Consider the following 19,927-nt stretch of genomic DNA (forward strand, 5'->3'; position numbering starts at 1 on the left):
AATATCTCTAATGCCCGGGTATTCAATAGCGTAAAAACTCATATAAAAAAACGCTATTAAATAGATAAACTACCGTTAAATGTGCTCAGAAACCGGGCATTAGACACGCATTCGAAATGTTATATCTATCTTGACAAAGTTATTTGCTTTCTAAAGGTGTAACTTTAGTTTCCTTTAATAAATGAAACAATGTTTAATTTTACTTACAATCTCTTTTAACTTCAACTTATAAAAAAGTATGTAAATACATATTTAAAAGACACTTTTGACTGGGAAGAGTTTTATAAGAAAATAAAGAAGATCTCTATTTCCCAGTTGGAAAGATGCGTCAATCGGCCTGTTTTACATGCAAATCACGTTTTAATTGGACAGTACATAATATATTTATGGACATTTTAGTTCATCGTAAAATGGAATCTTATTATTATTTAATAAATGTGAATATATTACAGTATTTCAAATTACAAGCCAAGGTAAACAGAAGTTAAATTAGGTTGTAAAACAGTTTATTTTCAAGGAGGAAGTTATAAATAGCTGTCAATTTACTTGTCGTATGGTTCTAATAGAATGCATCATTATGGCTGTATTCAATCTATGAATCCTCTTTATCCATTTAACATACCTTTTGATACCAAAACGCTTATCCCATGCGAGAAGGATTAAAACGAGCGTAAACCACTTAAAAAAAATCATACATGCATTTATTTGTTTCTTACCAAAGACCTAAATCGGAATTGATTGAAAAGTTACGCTTTTAAAATCATTCCTTAGCAGATGCCTCAATCAAAAATGAAAACCCTAAACAAAACGTGTCACTTTTGTGAAATTTTGCATTTCTCAATAGGTCCGCGATGATGATTCATTGAGTCAATCAGTCAAGAGAAGTAATTTTGTAGATATCGCAAGTTCAATGCAATCGCGATACCTGACGTTAGGTTATCATGTCAATCGCAGTACTGGATAGTAGGTATACGATTATGTATGTCCAAAACTGAATGGACAGACTATACGACTCTAGACCCGTAAGTATGCTAATAATTATGTCCAAAACTCAATGGACAGTCTCTACCGACAAAAGATAACGATTGTTGCACAGACAAGCAAGTCTTAAATCAAGCAATGTTAAATTAAGGTTAAGAAAAAATACCATACAGTAAATTAGCTGTTTATTTTTATCATAATATACTATTACATTCATAAGTATGTGATAAGAAAACAATGGAACTCTTTGGAACAAAAATACGTTTAGTTTTAACCCGGACATTTCGAAACGTGTAAGGAAACGTTAATAATAACCCTTGCGGATACAGATAATTTGTATTTCAAAATAAAAAAAACATTCTCATGGGCCTAATGTTTTTCGGAAGTCTAGGGCCTTAACTCAATTAAGGACGACATGTGGAAGTCTGGTAAATAGGTGCAAAGTTAGTAACACGCAAGCCAGCGTGGTGAACTATGCCCTGCTAGCCCTACTAAATCTAAAGGAAATCCTAAGTGGGTCAATAGTAGGTTAAGTCACTGTTAGAAACGTATTAGTACATTTAGGACAATAATTATGTCTACTATTTTGAAAAACAGGGTGTTTAATACATTATTCAGTCAGCCTTTATAACATGGACCTAGTTGCTTTGCAGCAGTTATTACCTAAACCTGTTATAAAGGTTTATATATTTACCTCATAAGTCACCTTTAATTTTCTTGGGTTCAGAGTACTTCAGAGCCATTAAAAGCTGTCCAATGACCACTGAAATACATAATATAAATACTTACACAGTGGAAAGCTAAAATTATTTTTCCGGTTTTATTAATTAAGAGGTTACGAAAAATTACACGTGGACCAATTATAAGGTTTATTTAAAGCTTTTGACCCTTTTTGCGTGTCGTATTCACAAGACACGTTTATGATAATTTTCATAACGGAATGCGAGGTCATGAAAATAAAAGTTATAGTTCCATATTATATACATATAATTAATAGTATTGCTACTACCGTGAAGATGATCGTAAATATATATTTATAGTATTGTTTCTTAAGGGTCACATTAACGAGTTTACCAAAACTCCTGACTATAAACGATCTTTAATTGATCATGGACGTAATTTTGATGACGTCTTTCCTACTTCAAAATAGTATGGTTGTAATATATACGTTTATTGATATTTATAACTTCCATAGACTAAATAGAAACCTATTTAGGTTTTTAAATGAGATGTTACAGTTTTTTGTTTAGAGCATTTTGTATTTATACACGTAACTGAGAGTACGAAGTCTCTGTTTGGACCGAGAACGTTCTTGACTACTTTTAATACTTTTTGAAATCTGTCAAGTCTATGACAATGTTGATGTGGGTAGTAAGAAAGTGAAACTGTAAGATTATTTTTAATTTAAATTACATTCTTAAATATATGTAGTGGACAAATACGACTATATAACGAACGGAAATTATGTCAAAAATGTCTCAAGTAAGTACCTACCGTAAATTCAAATTCAAATTCAAAATATTCTTTATTTCGTAAACTTTTTACAAAGTATTTGAAATAGTCAGTATATTGTATTTGTTGTCCGTAATTAGTATAATTATAAAAGTAGTATAAATGGTAAATTATCGGAACTGTATTAGAAATTTGATAAGGTGTTAGTCGGTCTAAATTCGGAAGTATATTGTGTGTGATCGTTGACATGTGACCGTCCACCACAGCCTAGTAGAAACAGTTGTACAATAAATAAAACTTTCTAGAAATGTAACTGTTTGATAGTAGAAATTAATATATTATCTTTATCTCGCAGGTGTGAAACAGTAAGTTATTAAAAACATATTATTATTAACATTACATTACAGTTATTAAAAAAAATATATATCCGTAGGTAGGTAATAGAAGTTTTCACTTGAAGATTATAATACCGTGTTAAGTAAAGCATTTCATGGGCATTATTTTTATTATTAAATGGTATATATAGTAGGCAAGGCAAAGAAAATAAAACTTGAAAATACTTTAGCCTACATATTTTAAGTAAACTAGTCGGTGGTAAAAAAAGAATTTATTAAAAATTCTGAATGTGACTCAGACATTGCCCCACATAAAATTAAGTATCGTTAGAGCATAACATTACAGGCTAATGAACTAAAAAACTAAAGGTCATTAGTTAAATCTATTCTTAAAAAAAGCAATTTTGATAACCTATTAGTTATTTTTGACTAATTTTATTAGTTTTATTTGAATATTTGAGCTACTGTTAACACATCTGTTACAACTGATCTAGAGATAAGATTATCTATTGATTATCTAATAAGGCGGCCATTGATAAAAAACATAATTTTATCTCTCAATTATTCATATACAGTTATCGTAACTATTGAATAACAAATAAGGAAACGATATCTGATTTTACCGTTCATTTATGTTTGTTTTGATTTTTTATAACGGGTTAAAGTTTACGGTCATTTTAGTTTATATTTAGGATATTATTTTACTTTATTAGTTAAAAAACATACTAAGAGTGTTTAAAGGTTTCGTTTCGATTTGACTATAACAAAATAGTGATTATTATCGTGTAGCTGTTAGAATCCATAGTGTTTTAGATTTTATCTTCTTAAAATTTATTTTCATTAACTTCTAGAATAAAACTAAAATGCTAAACTTACTTGTTTTAGTAATATTGCTAATTTAAAGTTTTATCAACACAGTCCAATCTATAGCAAAAGTCCGATAGCTATAATATATTTTTTAGCATTATTATATTAAACTTATCTCTTTTCGCTCTATTATATAAAAGAATACGGGAATTATAGCGAACTCGCAATTTTCCTTAGAATGTCTGACGTTTTGGCGCATGTAACACTAGCAGTTCAAAACATAATTAATTAGCATGCAAAGTGTAATTTTAAAAACTCTTGCTCTGTACTTTAATACTGAAAGGTCATAAGAACCAGATTTTCTCTCCAAACAACTGTTTTTCCAACCACAATATAGGTTAATCTTACGAGTATAAGATCTGAAACTTTCTTCTACCACATCGCACACCGCATCAACTCACAATTCGGTCATGTGGGTGTTAAGGCACTGATCTTTGTACCCTGTGGGGTGCTCAATGACCCGGCCATACTGCGGTGTCGTATATCTCATATAAGTTACATGAAAACCGAAGCCATTCAACTTAGCTGTCACATCGTTTTCCGTTCGCACCAATCGCCAGGTCCCATTGTGGCTGTGTTACTTGTCTGATATGTAGGTTACACCCGAATGTAGACTTTATCCAATTTGGTGGATTATGTCATTGTAGGCGTCGTACGATGATGTAGGTAAAGTAGGCGAGCTATATTATATTATCATTCATTGACCCATGTGTAGGGTCCTCTTTACACTTTTTAAGCACTTTACTGTCGTACTGCAAGGCACTCGTCTCCTCCCGTAATGCGTTAGGCCAGAACGCGTTGGCTAAGTGCGACTTGGGGACTATGCATATTGTTAGTTAGTATGATTATTAAACTTTATGCAACAATTTGAACAAAATATTCACAATTAAAGCTAAGCAATTTTAGTAATACAGCTTACTTAAATACTTTTACTTTCTTATCTGTATATCTTATTGTATTTAACTTATGTATACATAAATAAATAATAAATCCTACACCTATTATAAATAATAGTTTGCAGTCGAGTAGTAAATCAATACCTTACAATATATTCCAGATAAATATTATAATCTATAAGATATCATGAGTAATCATCATAGTATAAGGATTTGAATAATAATATATTTTACCAGATTTCACCAGTTCATTATTTAAACATTTGCAACTTAGACCAAAAATTGCATGCTTTTAAAAGCAACAAAATCTACAAGATGTATCAAGAAATTGACTATAAATTGTAACTTTATCTCTTGTAGATTGCGTTGATAAATAAATTAACACTAAAGATTACAATCGCACTTTATATTATACAGTTATCCATCTGTTTTAAATATAAGTTGCATCTCGTGTTCACGTGATATTGATAACACATCTATATTTAAATAGATAATTATGATTTGCTATCGGGTCCGGCAGAAACTAGGATTGCAATCTAAGCGCCATTATATAATTTTTCTTACCTATTTAAAAAACGCAAAACGCAGAAACGGCGACTGATCGCTGTAATATGTTTCGTAATTCAAGATTCACCAACCCGTATGTTAGCTTACTTTGCTCTAACAATTATTTTCTCGCGAATCACTCTTTCACGCATTTGTAAACAAAATACAGAAAAACGTATCAAAAAGCACTCGGTGGTATCCTTTGAGCTTCTCGCAAGCAGATAGGACTTATTTTTGTAATTATATTATATTATAATATACAATAACAAAAGATCTCTCTAGAAAAACGTAGATAAAGGTTGCAAGTTCTATCCGTACCAATTTGCTAAACAAAACTGCTCTTTCAAATATAAAATATTTAGTTATTCTGATTCAACATAGATGTAATTATAGGATAATAAACAGATTTTCATGATAAGACAGATCGCATGTCAAATTAGAATACCTAATAACAAAAAGTGCAACGACCTGATTTTATGGCAAAATTGAATTTTTATTGCTCAAAATTGTATTTTTTATTTACTGAGGTGGTGATGAGATAGATTGATAATATGTGTTCAGAAACCACAAAATGTTGGGCCGATATTTGAAATGTATTTTATTAAATACTTATTAATTTGTTTAGATTGAATGATAGTGTAGAGGAATTGACTCCTAATAAATCCCGTGTTTCTAGACCAATTCATAGCGTCTTAAACAATTAAAAAACGAAACTCGTTTTAATATGACAGCAAAAAATGAAACGTTTAGTAAAGAGGCCCTGAAAATTCCTCATGTAAATAAATAAGTTTTTGCAAAAATGCATAAATTATTTGCAATTGTTTTGTCTTGAATAAAAACTTGTACGAAAAAAAGCTTAGGTATCTATATAGACACTAGAATCTGCCTGCTTAAAAAACTTTGTTCGCGTTTAAAGATTTTTCGAAGTAAGTACAAAATTATTATATTAATGCATATAATATTTAGGTATTTTCTTCGGAAAATCATTTTAGATCAACTGTGTGTCTTCACGAAAGCAAATTCTACTTCATTCAATTTTTTTCATTTACAATATTTTCTCATTTAAATTTTAAGTACCTAATATTTTTTCTTGCTAAAATGAATACGCATTGATATAAATATTGATAAATGTTTAATTAATTATTTATAGTTAATAGACATAATAAATGTCATCGATGCTATAAACCCGAGTGGAAGTTTTGCACTCATGTGACGATGGAACAAAAAACTTGTCAAATCCACGTTATTTTTTTTTATACACTTCTTTACATATTTAAATACCTACTTATTTATCATTATTTCTGCCACATTTTATTTAAAAGTTGAAAACTACATTTCAAGTCTTTGTAATAAGTAAAATACGTTGGCATTATTTGCTGAAAAATATTACTGCTTCATCTAAAATAATAGAAATAATAATTTAGTTAATAGAATCACTTCAAAATATACGGCTTGGGAATCGTCGTATTCTTATTATCGGAAAGAAAATGTACATAAGAACCTCGAATTAGAAAAGCGTTCTTACCGCAACCTTTTTTTATCTCTTTTTACAAGAAATGCCGTTACAATGATAAAGGCATTCCATCTTCATAATACTTTTAATGTAGAGAGCTAGAGCACGCCTATTTATAACTTAATCAACAGTTTTGATGCTGAATATATTGTAATTCTATTAATAATTATTATTTATTAATTTAAACGTGCGATTAACAACACTCTTCCATGTCTCTACATTTTTAATAAATAAAACATGCATCTAACAATAGGCAGTATTTAAAATACAGACGTCATTCCGTACACCTGCGTAAACCATCGTGAGCTTTGACAAATTTAACTTCCTTCATATTTGATAGGACTCAAGTGATGTAAATGAAACTAAGTGATAAACACGTTATCATAGGATTGTACCTTCGAGGCCTGCATAGCGGTCGGCATATTTTACTCGTGTAATTCGTGCATCTTGCTCTATGCAAGACGTCTATCCTTGTCTAACATGTGAGGTAATGTCAAACTATCATCGCGTTACTCGTAGGCCAGACGCGCGATGTTGCCGCCAAAACTTCGTAGCAATCGGTAAAATGAACGCGCGGACTATACCGTCGTGCCCGCTCCAAATTTAAACGAACAATTTTTTTTTATTGATAAAATTATTGTGCAATAGAAATGAGTGCCAGTACAAAGAAGCATAGTGATAAAGCATTAATTTTCTCGACGGATGATTCCGGAGATTCATACGTAAGTGAAAATTAATTGCGATATTTCATAACATTTAATAACTTAGTAACGAGTTTAATTATTATTGAAACTGCTTTGTGGTGTTACTGTAGGTAATAACAATAACACAAGACCTTTCAAGTTACAATTCTATTTCATGTTACTTAAATTTATAAATTCTAAGGTTTTATTTAAAACGTGTGTTGCATGTCGGTTTCGTAACTAGTAGGGCCAACGCCGAGCCGGTTTGTGATATTATTATCATAGTTAATTAATTAAGCCTCCAAAATCAATGTGTGGGTGAGTTTTTTTATACAGAAATAAATACCGAACAAACCTCTTTTCAAAGTTAATATCGGAAAAACTATGATTACGAGGGAATATTGATTATGAATATTATTAAGAAAACATAAACTGAATAAAAATATATACCTACAAAAATATTATGTATCTATAAAATTCCTGCTGGTGTTACAATTTTATTTTTTCCTACAATATTTTCAAGTAGGTGACCTAAGTTTAACAACTGTAACATGAAATCGATAATTAAAAATAACTTTTAAAGGTTAGGTTGAGTACCAAAAAAGGCTAAATAAATGCATTTGAAATATTAAACAAATATTGTGTGTAATAAATATTGAGTTTATTGTTGTTTCACGTACACGGATGACATAAACTGAACTTTTTTTTAACTAGTTTAGATCGTTATTTTAGTATCAGTTCAACTAATAGTTGGTTTTATTATGTACCTTTAATTTGAATACCAATTATTTTGAAGTTTATGATAACAATAAAAACCTCAACTTTTAAACAAACGAGTAAAATAATTTAAAAACACTTCTATGAATATTAACTTGTTAAGTTATTGCTATAGAAACATAATCGTCATTTTACACGAAAAAATCAGCAAGTAAATCAAGGATACCGTTGCCTTTTAGAAACTGAGCTGACTTTACATCAAAAATAGTTTTTGCGAGTTTCAGATCACTTCTCTTTTAGAAAAGACCCATTAATTACAGATTAGCAAAATTATTTGCTTTTTACGTAAACAATGACTATAATAATATATTCCATTAGGATAGAATTTTGTCAAACAATTACAACATAATATTTAATACCTGATTATGTCTAAAAAAGTAGTTTCAACTGCGATGGTTTTTTAGTCATCTAATGACGTCACTAATATAACTCGATTAGCATTAATGATTTAATAATAAAGAAATTGTAATCGTTATGCAACTGTCTAAAGCCATGATTTGTCAATTTGCCAAATTAAAAAAGTAATTAGTTTAATATTAGACCGATTACAAAAATATGGCAGTACAGTGCGAGATACGATAGCGTGCATAAGCGTAAAATGCGTGAGTTGTCATTGCAATTTAAATTTAGAATCGCCATTTTTACGATAAGAAAATAATTTAAATAAATAGCGACACGTTCCGGTTTCACACTAGTGGACATCTTTTCACATTATTATAGTGTTAGTATTTTTTTTTTCAATTAAAATAAGTAGCCTATATTAATCAGTGGTAACGTAGAATTCAAATGGTGAAACAATTTTAAAAATCGGTCTACTACTTTTAAGCTTATTCGTTGCCAACATACTAAATACAAGCCTTTCTTATTTAAAATATTAATATAGTAAAGATTGCAACGTGTAACCGGCCAAATAGGTTCATCGTTATTAAAAAAGCGTTGTATATTTAATATTATATATAATAGGATACGGGAATTAACACGAACACGTATTTTACCTTAGAATGCCTAACGTTTCGGCGCGGTCGCAGTTTTTCTAATAGTTTTGTTTTGTGGTGCAGGAGATGACACCAACGGACGTGAAGACCAAAGACCCTAGGTCGAAGTATGACCTCCTGTTTCCCGAGATCGAGGAGGTGTTGGGCCCTAGTCCTACCTTCAGACCCTGCACGCTCGTGTGGAGAGATGTGACAGTCCACACCAAGCTGAAGGATGGGAAACTTAAGAGACTTGTTAACAATGGTGAGTACAAGTACTTATTAATTTATAATTTTTACTCTAGTAAGCATTTTATAATATTTAGGAACAAACCTTTTTTTCTTCTGACGGCGTAGCTTAATGCCTTCGATCCCCGATCGTCTAAACCTTCCAAACCAAAGTGTCTTCATCAATATTGTCGATGTTCAGAATTAATTATATTGATATCAAATTATTGACGTTATGAATGAAACAAGGGAAGTTTGTAAGGATCGTACCTCGAAGCGTTCTTTGGTCTCTGCTTGCCTGTATGGGAAGAAAACGTGATTTGATGAACATATTAGAGTGACCCATAAGTAATGAGAATCGGCCACTTCTAGTCGGCGCAAATATCCTTATATTTACCTTCATTATCATTACTTTTGGATCACCCCCCGTATGCATGTAATAAAGTGACATAGAATCACTGATAGGTTAGCATTTTAAATTCTTCTTCTTCTTAATTGATAGGTAATAAGTGATACCCGGATTTAAAATCAATTATTATAAACATCATATTTTATTTGTTTGTTATACACACAATTAAGCTTTATTTTATTTATTTATGTCATAGAGATATATTTATGTGTCCTGCTTATGACTTTGTGTGGCTTCGATCACTTGACCCGTATTTTCAGCTGCATAAGGACGATAATATTGCATATTTCTTCGCAGTTATGAATACATATTATTAGTTGCATTTAATATTACGACATTTTTATTGTGTAGCGTATTGATTTCATGCTGTGCAGTATTGCAACGGATGCACAACGATAAATTAGTATTACATTTTCATTTTCCCAGGAGGTCGAATTACCCTGCATACTAAATAATATAAACCTATTTATAGTCCTTATCGATAATCGTATATCTGAAAGATTTTATCTATTTACACGTACCTAACGCATGCAATCAATCCCAAAATTAAATGTCAAACAATACGAAACCTGTAAAATATTTTGATCAAAGGTTTCTGAACGAATAAAAATCAAAATAAAAAAAGTCAAAAGTTTCTCACGTGATGTGTAATGTTATGTATCTTTAATCTCAAAACTATGTATTTTTAGTAACATTATTCGAATTAAAAATGTATTGTTTTTGTTTGGACAAACCAGTGAGCACGTGATATTCCTTGTATCAACCTTCAATGCTACCCAAACGCAGAGCTGTCCAATTATGCTAAAATAATATATTTTTGCTCTTATATACAAACCTTATTATAAATAAAAAAAATGTATCGTTTATTTGAATGCATTTTTAAGTCTGTGCTTGATCTATTGCCAAAATTAGTAAAATACGCATGCATAAATCACTAATACTTACTACACAAGAAATGAAAATTCTAAATATTTATAAATAAATCGAAATAAATTTTGTCTCTCAAATAATATAGATGCTACGCGTAGTTAATTCACAACGATCTGCGAATTTTAAGTCGTATATATTATATGAAGAGAATTTATTTACCTACGTATTTTACCCACTAAGCGTCCGTTGTATCAAGTCGAAAAGAGGCTTTATAATTAGAATAACCAATTATCCACCTTTGTCAGACCAAAACTCTAATGAATAACTTATACATCATTATCTAAAGTTTAGGCCAGTCATAAGTAGGTACACCTCAGTGTAAAACCACCCGAAATCACACAAACAAATCTGAAATTTGACGATCAAGCCTGCAAGGAAATTTTTACATCATCATACATTGAACGATCGCGATGAATTTTTCCACACGGCCAAGGTCACGGGCAGCTGTTTTAAATATTAGAATTAATCAGAACATTTTTATTCTGTGTCGCTAAGTTATTCAATAATATTATAACTGAACCACTTGAACCGTATAACCTAGTTAAATTACTTTTACTCTCATTTGACATCTAGTTTAAACCGCTATCTACTACTACTAGCGTTTTAAAAGCGTTGGCGTTTTTCCAACGTTTACGCAGCGTGAGCGTCGCGTGGCAAACGTCCGCTGATAACATGATTGTACTTGAGGCATAAGGCCAGACATTGTACGTGTATGCGTGTAACGTATCTCAGTTGACAACTAGTGCACGTCAAATTGATGTCCACTGTTCATTCTGCTCATTACTACTGTGATGAAACGTGTGAATCACTATTATCTAAAGGAGAAAACAATGTACAGTACCGCAATTCGAATATCGAAAGTTTGACGTTTAAAATTTACTGCCAAAATAGTTTTTCGGAGCCCGGTAGAGGCGCTAAACATAATTTTGTGTAAAATTTCTCGATAAGCCCCCCGTTGCCAGCAAACGCGACATTAACGCGCCGTTGACGTTACGCAGACGTTGGATAAACGTCAACGCTCGTATAACGCCAGTGGGACAGCGGTCTAACATAGCGTTATGAAACATAGAGGTTCATCTCAACACTTGAATGGATATGACATTAGAATACTAACCTTGAATAATCTTGTACAAGATTATTGGCCCCGAATATCCACATGTTTCTTATCTCTATTGCTTAAAAAAAAGTCACTTGTGACCTATTCGAATTCATCGTAATTACGTAGTTATGCGTTTTGAAGACATTTTAATTCTCAGTATCGGGATTATATACGTTTTATTTATAAATATCAATGATTTCATTGTGATTGTTTTATAGATAAATGTACATAAATATATGGAGATTTAACGTATTAAAATAACAATAAATAAGTTACTCAAGCATTATTTGCTTATTAATTAAAATACAGTCACAAAAGGGTCAAGAAATAAAAATGGTGATGATTTCTTATTAAGTTTTAATTTGTCAGTAAGTGTTGAATTTGAAAAATTCTTTTTGAATTTTTATGGTAGAATAATTATTTACTTACGAAAACTACACTATAAGCAACTTTGAGCACACAAACGGATTTTCCTTTTAAGGAACAAATAACGCTTTACTCAAAACCAAAAATAATTCATTTTTTCCTAATCGCAACAAAAGTAGTTCACTAGAAACATCGCAAAATATTGCCATTTAAATAAAAATATAAATAAATAAACCCATGTATTAATACAAATTTTATCTAAATTACGCCACGTGGATGTTATCTATATTGCACTACATTATACAAATCTATATATAAAATTATATATAAAATTAGATATATATTTATAAATAGTTTTTATTTTTAGCCTTAACTGATCTTATCTGAACTGATTAAAATCAGTAACTTTATTTATGTAACTAATTTAAATTTCTTATATCCTCTTAGTTTTATTGGTATAGCCCGACCACTTAATAGAGAGCCTTATGATTGACATGATTTAAAAAGAGTATAATGAATAATTAAAGTTTATAAACATTGAATTTGCTAGCGGGTCATAAAAAATTGAAGATAGGATACCTAATTTGCTGCTTTCGATCTAATTGCATCGACCGACTCCATCACTCGTTTGGAATATTGTACTTATTATATTTAAGAAATAAAGTATGTGCAAAATAAAGTTGTTGTATCAAACAGGCCTCCGCCAGCTGCATAAGTTCGAGTCACAAAAGTTCTGTATAAAAAAATTGTATACCTCCCTCAGCCGCGATTCTTGCAAAAAATGCTCGCTAAAAAGTTGTTGGACTATATTGATGGTTCTACATTACTATTACTTAAGATATTCTATGTTTTAATGATATACTCGCTTCTGCCCGTGGCTCCACTTGTTTGTTGTCAAATATTCATCCGAATTGATTAAATCGTATATGTCTTCGTATGATTTAATCGTATACTTATATATATATACTTATACCGTGAAAGGATAATAAGTCACAATATGACTTAAATTAAAAAAAATAAACAGAACTAATCTAACGATGTGTTGTTCTAACCAATAGACAAATCATGGCCAAACAATTTTTTTAAACCTTACAAATGTCTATAGAACAGGTTCGTGTAGATTTTTTTCGAAAAATCTGTGTCAAAATCCGTTTAAGCTTTTTTAGATCAGTAAAAAATGTTTTTTGGCGCCGAACATAATAATGTCAGCCTATAATAAATACCTAACATTAATAAACATTAGACTATTTATAGAATTCATAAAGACTACATATATTGGATATTCTGTTGCTAAGTCAAAAACGAGCCTAGTTCGTTCAAAAAATTAACATATCGACTTGTAAACGACTAATTAACACGCCATTTAGATTTGGCTATACATATTATTTATTGCATGTGGTTATTTATAGGCCGGCTAGATTAGTCTTACATATATAACATCACCCCAGTTATATCCGAAGGTGCAGGCTGAGGTGTGCGAAATACACCTGCGTTTCGCCATTTAATATTTTAATCTTATGTATGCCGAGCCTAATGCTAATTATCGGACACTAATAGGTACCAAGTCCAATAGCACTTTACCCGGCCCGGGAATGGACCCGGGAGCAAAGTAGGAGCAAGTGATAATAATTTCTGATACACATAATTCTCTAGTCTTGGTGACTGTAATGTTAGATGTGTGTGATAAATAAATAATAATTGCGAGCCGTCATTGTTCAGTCAATCAACTTATTCCTAACTTTCAAAATAAAATATTAATATTTAAATTACTTACCGTTGCATTATTAAAATCGTAAATCATGATTGATATTTAATAATGTATTTATGACAGGTTAAATATTGTTCCGGTAGACCTTGCATACACTGCACTGCATTATGCCTCTAGTGCATATAGACATGTTTTTTTATTTGACGAAATAGGAACAAGAAGTAAATAGTTGCTGTAGGTCCTGTAAGCTTGCGTAGGAGTCTATATTGATAATTGAATATTGTCAGACATATTTTCAATAACGACTTAGATGTATTACTTTGGTTTCTGTGAATGTAGACTTCTATGAATTTAGCTATTGTTGTCACATAACGTGGGTAACCCAAATAAGGCGAGAACATTAACTAATACACACACTTCTACATACATACATTGACGGCCATTCGAAGGGCAAGCGGGAAATTTAAGAAATAGATCTTATTTTGGGTTATCGACCTTAGATCTTACCGGGATTTTAAATATGACTATATAGTGAAGTAATATAGTATACTGAAAAACCATCTTAGATATATTATTCTCTATCCACATTATTGTTATTTATTTCATTAATTCATATGTATTAAACTAATAGCTATCACCAGCAATAAATGCATTGTTAAAGTAAGTTATCTTTTACCCCCTAAAGTTTCTTGTAAATTGAAATGTTTTTCTGTTTGTTACAGTGAGTGGTATCGCGAAACCCGGCACGATGACTGCTCTAATGGGGCCAAGGTATGTTGATAAACTCACATTAGTAGGTGCTCCCAACATATAGTATGATCAAAGACTAATAATTAACTAAGCTTTATTCGTTTTCCTTTCCTCATATTTGACGTTTAGCCTTTATTATTGATTGTTGGCCGCTCCTCGCATAAAAATAAATTATTGTATCAACCACATTGTAAATCTTTTAGCGATTGAAGTGGTGGCCGAGAGTTTCTTGCTAGCTCTTCTCATAAGGTTCTACCCTTTTTCACATACCCTTCACATTCGGGCTAGTGGTAGATTCAGTAATTGTAACGACTATCATAATTGTCAACATTTGCCATAAATTAATAAATAATTTGATGTGGATTTTTTGAATAGTATATTATTATTATTGTTTACAATATTATATTTCATACGCGCTCCAAAAACAAATATTTATTTTTCCTTTTTCCAAAATCATAAATTCTGTTATTTGTAAAGTGAATATAATTATAACTACATTTTATTCTCTTAATTAATTCATAGCAAAAATAAGATAAGGATCGTATGTAAATTAATTGTTTAAACTTGAAACGCATTCTACAATATTCTACAAAATTTCCATAATAAACAAAATGCAGTAAACATTTTAATAAATCAGTCGATATCAATGAAATGGCTGAAATAACTTATAAACCTTGATTTTGGACGTCATCAATAAGGTTAAATATATTTGTTATAATAATACCTAATAAATATAATCTTTATACGATCGTGAATAGTGACGTCAAAGTTTCTAACTGCCATATTTTTTTCCATTATTTATTCAGGAACTTCTAGCACGCGCGTCATAATAATATCATCGCTAGGTCAAACTTTTTACTGACCATTTGCATTTCATGTTTTGAATAGATTAAGATGCAAAGGTGTGTAGTAGTAAATAAATAATTGAATGCATATGCACTTAGTGCACTCAGTTACAGGGTCTCTTGATAGTAATAATATGTTGAAACTGGATTTATTTGGATTATATTGCTCTCTATCACTAGTGTTTATACTTAATTTTTAAGCTTCTCAATTAAAGAGTAGTTTCTTATTCTCATATTTATAGGAGTATAGTTAAAACTCACCTTATTAAAACTTCATGATTTTGTAAAAGATGAAATTTCGACTTTTTTCTGCTATCCAATTTCCCTAATTGCAAGTGACGCAAACTCGGGCTATTGAAAACCCAATCGCAGTAACAACGATTCTATCTACCAAACTATTATTATACATCATTGAATTGGGCACAGTTGATTAAAACCAGCCAACTATGCAGACTTCGTTTATAATGTGCAAATGTGTCATCACACTGATACCCTCTATATTCCCTAACTCCCATAGCTCAGTGGGATGGCTAAACTGACACGATCACTGAGAGATCAAGCGCAGGACAGACGTATTTACGTGCTCTCCGAGGCACGAAGATCTCCGATCTCAACTTCCCACTTTGTGACAATACATTATGTGTATAGAGGTATACGCACGCCGCGGGTTGTAAATGTAAAGGTGTGATTAAATCACATGTACGTTTGTCTAAATAACTGTCATAATCGATCTCAGTGCAGGAAGTATACAAAATGTAGGTATTTATCTATCATTATTATGTTGATGCATTTTTTGAGTTGATTCTGAATGTCAATGACTTCACGACCTATTACTTCCAAGCTTGTTTTTTAAATTATAATAAAATGACACTCGAAACTGCGATAGCATTTTAGTTTCTAGAAATCAACTTTTCGTTTAAGTTATTACTTAGATGTATGAGATTAAGCGCCGGTTTGACATTCGCAGATAAATTATTTGATACATAAGAAGATAACGAATGTACCAAATAATTTGTTAGAATTTCAATGGAAATTTTTACTACATTGTGTAAAGCAAAGTCGCTTCCCGCGTCTGTCCCTGTGTATCCTGTACGTATGTACGCTTAGATCTTTAAAACGGATTTTGATGCAGTTTTTTTAAGTAGATCGAGTGAGTCAAGAGGATGGATTAAATGTATAAAAACATGCTGAATATATTAGAAAACCAGTGGTAATTTAAGATTCCTAATGTTAAGTGGTAATTAAACCCATTTTTTGCGCTTACATTGCAAATGCTGGCTAAACTCTACGTCTACGTGATAGTTTAAAATCGATCATTCCTCAGCGGGTTATAGGGAAAGTCAAGCTTTATTTTTCCTGAGTTATAACCGAGCAAAGCCGTGGGAGTCATCTAGTAATCAATAGGTACTTTAGGTTAGCAGTTACTGTCTCATATTTTTCTGAGCTATTGATGCAATGGCTTGAAAAGGGTTCTGGGGTCTACGTATCCCCTTTTGACCTTGTATAGCTAGTGTAAATGCACAATAAGTGTCCGACGGGAAACGAGAATTTTCAATTTCCTGTCCCTTATCTCAGTTTAGTTAATGTGACACGATTACACAGTAAGAATAGAAGGAGAGGATAAATATAGAGATGAGAAAAGATTCGCTCTGATATAATTTTAACAACATTTGATCAAGAAAACGTTATCACCAATATTCTTCGTAAGAATGGCGGCGAAGCAGATAAGCTACACATTTTATGAAAATATTAAAATTCTCTTTCAATCTGAACAGTAAAAGCACAAAAACAATTTCAACTTCAATACGGAAATGAGAATAGTATGGTAAGGTAAGGTACTGAAAGTCATTTCGTTTTTATGGAAATGAAGGACAGTTTCGAGCTTCAAGTGTAACTCCAGGCCTTCCATGGGCATACACTGGAAAATTTATCAAATTCAACAGTTTATGACCACTTAAAAAAGATTTCCCGAGCAAATATATTAATATGTTAAATAAACATTGTGTTGTTAAAGTATGTATTCACAGTTACCGATACAAATAACTGTTGTGGAAAGTTATGATCTAGTTCTATATCTCACGTTACAGTGCATGCTACTGCGCGTACTGGCACTGCGCGAGGCTAACATAGTTGTTACACGGCTACTTTGTTTGCTAACATTGATGCAATTTTGAAAAGAACGCGTCTCATATAGATTATAAATAAAAAAAACTAACTTACTTTTGGATAAAATAAAATATTTCTTTTTTTTTTTGGTATGTTTGTGGCTGTTGAGACAAGGCTTGTATGGGATCGATGGCATTAAGTCTCCTCGTGAATAGAATCAACGGGGTTAAATTTTAATAATACTATAGTGGACTAGATGGAGTCGGGCCAGTCCGCTAGTATAATTGTAAAAAAAGGCACGTACCCTTTTCGAATTTGCATGTTCCATAAGATGGTAATTACGTATTATAATCAGTATTTTGGAATACAGCCAAATGAAGAATCCATTGCAACATATTTTTATGGTTTTTGCACAAACTATCACAATTAAATATTCTAATTTATATTTTTGTTACAGCGGCGCCGGGAAAACTACTTTAATGACAGCTTTAGCACATCGAAGCCCAGGTGAGTTTTTAATCCTTAAAAATACTGGAAAAGTTTACCATAGCATCTGCTAAGTAACAATAAAATAATACCCGAGAACGTTAAATTAACTTGTAAACTATGTAACATTATGTATAACTCATTTCTAGATTAAATTAACTCCACAGCATAGATAAATCACTAATTAATCAGCAAAATTAATTCCAAAATAAAATACACGTGCCAACCATAATTTATTACATCGTATTTCCATATTTAATGCGGTTAGAAAACAAACACTAAGAACACTTAACACTATGCGTGTTTGAAAGCTGACACCTGAAATCGATCTGCGCTCTATGGTCCAATGTAACCATTGACGCACACGGAATCATTTTAACATTCAATCATAATAAAACTACAAATAACTGACGTCTTTTCTAATATGACGTACAAATAACCTAAACTTTAATTAAAAATTAATTGGGCTCAAACATATGCGAATATTTTATTTTAATATTTCATTAATCACTATAAATAAATCGAAATTATTCCATAAATTACGCATCTGTCAAACAGAATGCAAATACTAGATTTGAATTTGACAGAATTTAATTATGCGTCGTTGACAGCTAACCTTTTTTCCTGCAGTTTTATTGTATCTATGGTGTGAAATTAAAAAGTATCCGGCTAAGCGCTGTATTTAGATTTAAAATCAAGTTTTTAAAACAGACAGAGGTTATTGAATTAAATCGCAAATTGATCGTAAATTAAATAAATTACATTTTTATTTGAGCATAAATTTATTTATTTGTTTTTAATGCCTATCAATGCTGATGCTTAATTGAATTTATTCACGTGTAACCTTTTTTTACTTACAAAATACCTGTATGAATACATAACCTGTATAAACTTCTGGAAAATTGGTTGCGCGATATTTTTTAACATAATGATTTCGATATGTATATTTCATAATGCTTCATGCATACGTGAGCTTGTAAGCCAATTTCATATGATGGGGGATGTGTTGTGGAATTTCTCGATAAATTAATATCTCTGGATAAAAGAAAAATATAATATTAACTAAGCCCTGTATACGTTTATCCCTGAACAGTTCGACGACCTCCAATATTCCTAATTACAGTTTTATTATCATATAATTTAACACAATCATATACTTTGCCAATTAAGAAACTAGTTTTTGTAATGTCTGAATAAATAAATAATAGTTTGATCTATTATTTATTTATCATATCCTAAACGTATAAATTATGCTGAAAAATAGTAATAAATGCGGTATAAAAAATAAATTGTAAATTGTATAACCGTAAATAAAAAATCTGGAAAAAGCTTAAGCTATTCGTGGCGATGAAGTATTTTATTAAGATATTTTATCTCATGTAACCAAGTACTTAATGAAAAGTATGTAATTAAAATACAATTTGTTCATATTTCATAATTTCGTGAAAACGCGATTTGGCTCTAGAATTTTCGATTTAAACTCACGTCGACATTGCGACGTTAATATAATAATATGATAATACCCGCGTAAGATGATTTACATTAAAGGGCTCTTAAATGGTACCAAACATAAATATTTCAAATACTCACACCTACTATGATTTTTATAATAGTGCTATAGTATAATGAAACTTAATTATTTTAATAAATTCGTTAAAGAAGCCTCTAAAGTTTCTATTTATATCCATGCGAATTAATAATTTTATAATACGCTATTTATAACTACGATATTCTTATAAATAGTATAAATAGTTGTTGGTTAACTTAAAATTTTATCTATACTAATATTATAAAGCTGAAGAGTTGGTTTGTTTGTTTGATTGGTTGTTTGTTTGTTTGTTTGAACGCGCTAATCTCAGGAACTACTGATCCGATTTGAAAAATTCTTTCAGTGTTAGATAGTCCATTTATCGAGGAAGACTATAGGCTATATATCATCACGCTACGACCAATAGGAGCAGAGTAACAATAAAAAA

The 19,927-nt window shown here is 30.9% G+C and overlaps 1 protein-coding gene across 3 annotated transcripts in view; it reads left to right on the forward strand.

Annotated features, from left to right (window-relative positions):
* Positions 1-7,088: 7,088 nt before the first annotated feature.
* st (ATP-binding cassette transporter scarlet) overlaps positions 7,089-19,927 on the forward strand; it is a 31,887-nt gene continuing 19,048 nt past the window's right edge. Inside the window, exons 1-4 of one of the 3 annotated variants that reach the window (XM_076113126.1) lie at positions 7,089-7,312; positions 9,109-9,289; positions 14,487-14,535; positions 17,923-17,972. In XM_076113126.1, the coding sequence (XP_075969241.1) occupies positions 7,241-7,312; positions 9,109-9,289; positions 14,487-14,535; positions 17,923-17,972 (352 nt within the window). In that variant the 5' untranslated portion in view covers positions 7,089-7,240. The other 2 variants (XM_076113128.1, XM_076113127.1) reach the window with 2 other exon arrangements.

This window comes from Anticarsia gemmatalis, chromosome 4, assembly GCF_050436995.1.
Source record: "Anticarsia gemmatalis isolate Benzon Research Colony breed Stoneville strain chromosome 4, ilAntGemm2 primary, whole genome shotgun sequence".
NCBI classification, from domain to species: domain Eukaryota; kingdom Metazoa; phylum Arthropoda; class Insecta; order Lepidoptera; family Erebidae; genus Anticarsia; species Anticarsia gemmatalis.